At 33.6% G+C, this 7,023-nt stretch overlaps 1 protein-coding gene across 1 annotated transcript; it reads right to left on the reverse strand.

Moving 5' to 3' along the window:
- Nucleotides 1-2,912: 2,912 nt before the first annotated feature.
- On the reverse strand, nucleotides 2,913-5,183 carry LOC145047427 (glutamyl-tRNA reductase 2-like). Its single transcript, XM_078995693.1, has 3 exons — nucleotides 4,695-5,183; nucleotides 4,279-4,520; nucleotides 2,913-4,184 (listed from the first exon to the last, which is right to left on the reverse strand). The coding sequence occupies exons 1-3, from the start codon at nucleotides 5,023-5,025 to the stop codon at nucleotides 3,069-3,071; spliced, it is 1,689 nt and encodes a 562-aa protein (XP_078851819.1). The 5' UTR covers nucleotides 5,026-5,183; the 3' UTR covers nucleotides 2,913-3,068.
- Between the last annotated feature and the right edge of the window lie 1,840 nt (nucleotides 5,184-7,023).

Genomic DNA, 7,023 nt, shown 5'->3' on the forward strand with positions numbered 1-7,023 from the left:
TAAACTGCAATTTCAGGGACTTAAACTGTTTTCAATGAAAAATATGCTGAAAAATATTAATTTCAATAATTTTTGGTGTTAAAATGTCAAGAAAAATGGTTTAAGGACTAAACCGGAAATTATTTTACCTAAAGGGGTGAAAAAGTAAATTTACAAAATAAAGAGGGGTTGTAAACAGAAAATTTTCAATGATAATTCAATACACTGGTTGTGAACAAAGATTGACACTACGACTCTCGATGGATTACAATACACAATATCACCAACAATCGTTACCAAATGAATTGATTCGGTCTCGAATCAATAACAAATCCAAAACTACTAACACTACAACGCTCAATACACATATGGAACTCTTGGAACTCTTTACTCTCGTGGAATTACTCAATACGTCGACGTACACTCCTTAGGCCCAAAAGTTGCAAATCATGCTTGTCGAGCCTAGCTAGCCCGATGACATGATCTTTAGGCCCAAAGGACACTTGCTTACATGTAGTTGGGTCTAATACGACTCGACCGCGTGTAAAAGGACTTTCAATGGCAAACATGCTGCTGGTCCCCAAGGGTCCTTCAGTGCTGCTAGTAAATTCGGGAACTCACGATTGCAGGTTGGACTTCGGGCCCTTCGCAATTGCAATGGTCTTGAACGACGTAGGGAAATACCGAGGGTTTCGCACCTTCACTTTTTCTCCTCGGTCGTGGGACTACACAAGTCCGGGAGGATTGAGTTGCGTGAATAACTGCGAGTGACGCCTAAGGGATCGCTAGCACGGTTGTCAACTGGACGTTTTCATTAACGTACGTTACAACAATTCACCACCCTCTGTATACTCAACGCCTCCGGAGCTCAACGAACACCTCTAACGTAACGAAATAACAGTACACAAACTAAGTAAAGCAAAGTGATAGGAAAACGTCGGGTTTTCCTAGGGTTTTCAACAAGTACACTTATGAACTACATGTCGAATTTCACAACTCTTACGCTTACATCTATAGAATTCAAACAAGCATACTCACGGATCTTCACATATTTTTACGCTATTCTATTTTCAGAAAATATCGGATTTTCTGGTGGTTTTTTTTCAAAACATTACAAACATTGGATTTCAAACATTACTTATGAACTCACCAACATTTCACATGTTGACGTTTTTCAAAATACTTGTATTCTCAGGTAACAGATAAGTGAAGAAAGGACTGTACTCTATGATTGTTTTGCGGTTGTTTAAGTAACAATGAACCATGTATTTTGGAATGTAATATTTTGAAACAATGTAATGGATGTAAACGCTACCAGTTGTATCATTCCAATGCTTGGTGATGTATAATGTTATGTTTCATGTATATTCATTGTGATGGTATTCAATTGAGTCACAACAGCCCCCGGACGTTTCCGCCGTCTGGTTCGGAGGTGTGACATTTATGATCGATATCGTCGCCTGATTGAAGGTCGGTTATTGTTTGTTTAATCTCATCTTCAACCATATCGATCAGTTTGTGGTATCTAGTCATGTATAGTTCTTGTTTTTTGGCAACTCGATCAAATTCATCTCTAAGGGTTTTCAAATCCGTACTTTCATGTCCAAACGATGAATGTATGTCAAGGAGACGAAATCCAAAATTCTCCAATAAGTGCGCTCGAATTTGATGTGAACAATTTGAATTGCAACGCCATTTAATACAACTTCTGATGAGAAAGGAACAATGAAATTGAAATCCTATGAACATGTAAACTGTTGTCGATCATGATAAAAGAAGAAAATATTGATTGAGCGAAACGAGAATTACATACTTTTTTCAAACTTAAGAACGTCACAAGAAAAGGAATGCAAACATATGATGTCACTAAAAGTTGAACATTATGAAATCAAAACCTCATACATGCAATTATGGATCAAACAAAGGGAAAACTAAAAGGAATATTTTCTTTACATATCAAGAATCATGGATCAAAGAAAATTAGGGTTTAGCAGTGCATGTATGTTGAGATCAGGCAAAATTTGGGGAATTAATCGGCAACGATTGAAAGTTATATATAGAGATAAGAAATATGGTGAACTAGGAAGGATGATGAGTCATCAACAACTCTTTATTTGTTGTATAGGTATTTGTGTTTGTTTATTTATCGTTCTCTAAAATGCAAATTGATTCATACATAATAGTTTTTTCCTACATACAATAATTTGTGTTTTAAAATATTATATTGTTTTAAAATATTATATTGTATTATCTTTATAAAACATAAATTGTTATATATATATATATATATATATATATATATATATATATATATATATATATATATATATATATATATATATATATATATTATGAATCACTTCCCTTATAAAATACATTAATTAAAAAATGTGGTACTAAACTTTTGGGTCACGTTTTAAAGAGATTACTTTTAGGGTGATAAAGATTTAGAACATCATATATAAAAAATAAAAAATGACAAATATATTTTCTTAACTTAATATACTTGAACAAGTTGGGTCACAAGCAAACATGCCTATTAACTCCAACACAACCCATTTATTACAGGTCAACCTATCAATCAATCAAACCCGCCTCAAACTCAACTTATTATTTAATGGTTGTGAGCCTCTGAATGTCCAATGTCGTACTCTACATAATGACAAAATAAAATTTAACTTAATCAAATATCCATAAGCACCGAAGTACTTGCCATAGCACAAACTACACCATCAACCATCAGAAGTTGAGACATTCTTGATGCAGAACAAATCGAGCAACTACCTAACAAGTTCATAATCAAAGAGAGCATGACAATTATAAGGTTAAACTCTCAACAAGCCCAAATTGGGCAATTCATCTTTATTATTGTGTAAATTAGTATGTGATACAAGTAATATGAACTTATAACAATTAATAATAACAAAAAATCCTCAATGAAAAAACCATTATCCTCTTTCCCCAATTGTTCCCTTAGGCATCAAAGTTACACTCACAAAAGTTACAGACTTGCCCAGCTAACCCAATAGCCCACAACTTTATACAAACTCATATTTGAACCAAAGAATGGTTACTAAACCAAACCAGAGTTAGTTTTTAGCCTTCTCCATCTTTGACCGAATCTTTTCTTCTAAGATAGAAATTTCAGTCTCAAGTCCAAAGATCCTGTTTAAAGCATGCATATTCTCAAGTATCTCATCTAAACATCTCCCTTCATTTTCATCACTTCTTAAATGTTGCATTGGGCCCTCAAGAAGCTTGTTTACTATACCTTTACTCAAACCATAAACAGCCCCCTTTTGTTTCTTTGTTAAATCTCCCATTTTCTCCATGCATTTTTCAAACTCACTGTTCCTGATTCTTTCAGCATACGCCCTAAGTTTCTTCAGTGTTGGAACTGTCTCTAAAGAATCTTTCCAAGATTCAAATTCTTGAACTTCTTGTGATATAATCGATTGGGCTTCTAATGCCTTACGTGCCCGATCTTCTTTGTTAGCTTCCACCACTTCTTTCAGATCATCAACATTGTAAACACAGGCTGTTTCAAGATCTGAGACACATGATTCCACGTTTCTTGGAACTGATATGTCTATGAACATTCTTTGTGAACTCAAAAGGGGAAGATTCTTGACTTGTTCTTTCAAGAATAATGGTGTTTCAGAAGCCGTGCAGGTGAAAATAACATCAGATTCTGAAGCAGAAGAGATTAATTCTGAAAAGGGTCGATAAATAATGTCAATATTCTTACACTCTTCACGTATAGCAGAGACTTTATCCTCTGTTCTATTGACCACCACCATTTTTGTGCACCCTTTTGCGACCAAATGTTTAATTACAAGTTTACCCATTTTTCCTGCTCCAACTACCAATACTTTCACAGAATCATAACAAGATTCTGGGATCTTCATTTGGGCAAGTTCTACAGCAGCTGAACTAACGGATACTGATCCAGATGATATTTTGGTCTCAGTTCTGACCCGTTTCCCTACTATGATTGCATGCTTGAACAGCCCACTGATCTTCCTATCAAACCCGGGGACACCTTGTCCCACCTTTACAACATGCTTTACCTGAGAGAGAATTTGACCTTCTCCTAGAACAAGAGAATCAAGCCCTGCAGATACTTCAAACAAGTGTTTTGTGGCATCTTTGTTGTAAAGCAAGAATTGGTGTCTTGAGATCTCTGATACAGAAACACCACTAACCTGCAAGAAGGAAGATAGCCATGGTTACTTACAAAATCTCATATGAGACATGTTTTTGTCGTGTTAGAAGGTGATTAGAATAGTAGTATAGTACCTTGGACATCCATTCAGTCACTTCTTTAACACCACGATGCTGGGAGAGAGCCACAACATATATCTCCATCCTGTTGCAAGTACTAAGAACAGCAGCTTCTTCTATATGGTTCAAGGCGCATAACTCACTAATTGCTTGAGGCAATTGTGCCTCTGGAATTGAGAGCTTCTCACGGATATCAACTGGTGCTGTATGAAAAGTAAGTCCAATCACCATAACACTGCTTCTTTCCTTTGTATATCCTACAGAGTGAGGAAAACACATACATGGTCATGATAACATAAACACCATGGCCTTAGAAAATGGATAGCACTTGAGATGCTTAATCAACATTTGAAAATACCTAATACAATTTGAGCCAGATATAAATAACTTTAACACACAAAAGACAACAACAACCAGAATTGAATACTTACTGTCTCCGGCAGAGATCTTGAGAGCCTCGAGAGCAGAACGACTTGATGATTTCACTGACGACGGAGATTCAACATCGGTAGTTCGCTCCGATACTACCTCGCATCTAGGGTTTACACGAGCTGATCCCCTATCGGAAATCGATTTCCTAACACCAAAGTCTATACGAAGTTGAGATGGAACATACGCCAAAGAAGAAGAAGACGGATTACAATGAAGGAACGAACGAGATGATGATGAAGAAGAAGAAGAAAGAAGACCGGTTATCATGCTTTTGGAATGGGAATTAGTAAGAATAACAGAGTTAGCGAAGCCACTCGAAACCACCACCATTGAATAAAATCTAGGGAGCTCCAGACACCCTACAAATTTAACAAATCGTCAGAGCTAGTAGTTCAACAAATCGAGGAATCGATGAACCGAAAGTCAATTTAGGGTGAAATTAATTGAATTGAATTGGTGATGCGTCAAATTTGACCAAATCGTGGATCGAAATGTAAAGGGAAAGGCACGCTGGTCGTTCCGCCCCCACACGCCTTCTATCCCCACCGGCCGCTTCTGTCCTCTTTCTTCCCCCTCTGGATTGACTTTATACTTTGACCAACACATAATTACAGAAATCATCCCTTAACTATTTACTGCTCTCTAGTTTTGGTCACTTCAGAATAAGTTTTGTGTTGAAGGTTAAATTAAGCTTAGGATTTCTGTAATTAATATGAGAGTGATATGACTGGCTCCTGGTGCCCCAAATATATTTTCTTTCTTTATCTCTATTTATAACTCTTTCGATTTGAAAAAAAATCAAATTTGATTTCAATCAAATCTTGAAAATAAAATACCATTTAGAAGTTTTAGATTCTTGTAATAGGTAATTATGTTTTTCCTATGGGAATTACTAAATATTTATATTAGTAATTTTATTATTTAATTGGTACTCACTAAGGTGCTGTTTGTTTTTTGGAAAAAACTTCTTCAAACCTCTTACTGCTGCGCGGCGCAGCACACGCGCAACACTTTTCATCTCGCAGCTGTTTGTTTTTTAGAAGTCTTCTGAGTCAAAAACCTCTGCGCGTGCTCTGTTTGGCGCAGCACTTGTACTGCCTCTTCCAACCTCTTCCAACCTCTTCTTCTTCTTCTTTTATTGCTAAAATTTTGATTATATGTTATTAAAATTTTATTTCACATTTTTTTCCCTTTTTTTTCGTTTATTCTTATTGAATTTATTTTTCATTTTTTTTATATTCAATAATGATAATTTCTTGATAAAATATCATTATTTTTTACTGAAAATATCTTTATTTTTTGTTGAAATATCATTATTTTTTACTGAAATATCATTAATTTTTACTGAAATGTTATACATTATTAAATTTTATGTATTAAAAAGCTATTTTCGGTTTATTAAATTAGTTTATTTTAATTTTTTAATATCTGCAGCAGTATACAGATGTTAAAAAAACAAACACGCTTCTTATTATAGTCTGCAGCCGTTTGGTCCACCTCTTCTACTGCAAAGGGTTGCAGAGGTGGTCCGCAGACTTCATGAATTTTTGCTTCAGAAAATCAAACAGCACTTAAGTATATTTATTCAATTGATCATGGAAGCCTTGTTTTTATGAAAAATAAAATGAAAATCATTTGTGCAGAAGTTGAAGTACTACAATAAAGGTTGATGAAGAGCTAAAGCATCATTTTTATAATTCTCTCACCGGTTCGGTGAAGGGTTGTTGACTATCACCATCGTCGTTTTCAAAATTCTCATGCGGTTAAAATAAAATAAAATTATTTTAGGTTTAATTAAACATAAATAAATTAATAGAGTAAATTACAAGTGCCAAAAAGCATAGTCTCCTCCACATTGGGCAATACACATTCCATTATGTTGGACCATTTTTTATGATTTTATTGTGAAGTCCTATATATAAAATGTAAACACTACTGTTACATAATAATAATAATAATAATAATAATATTATTATTATTATTATATAAAGCATATTTTATTAATGTTTAAATGTATTAAAACATATTCATTCATGATAATATGTTTCAACGCATATAATTTTGTATTCTTATTATTCTTATATGTAATATATATATATATATATATATATATATATATATATATATATATATATATATATATATATATATATATATATATATATATATATATATATAAATCAAATAGCTTCATTTTATAACTTATAAATATGTATAAATTCGTTTAAAAATATATGAAATCCGTATAAAAGTATACAGATAACTATATTTTTTACACAAAAAGAATAATATTTATATATAGTTAAACGGTTATTATTATTATTATTA

The sequence above is a fragment of the Lactuca saligna genome, chromosome 5 (genome assembly GCF_052625555.1).
Source record: "Lactuca saligna cultivar CGN05327 chromosome 5, ASM5262555v1, whole genome shotgun sequence".
Taxonomy (NCBI): domain Eukaryota; kingdom Viridiplantae; phylum Streptophyta; class Magnoliopsida; order Asterales; family Asteraceae; genus Lactuca; species Lactuca saligna.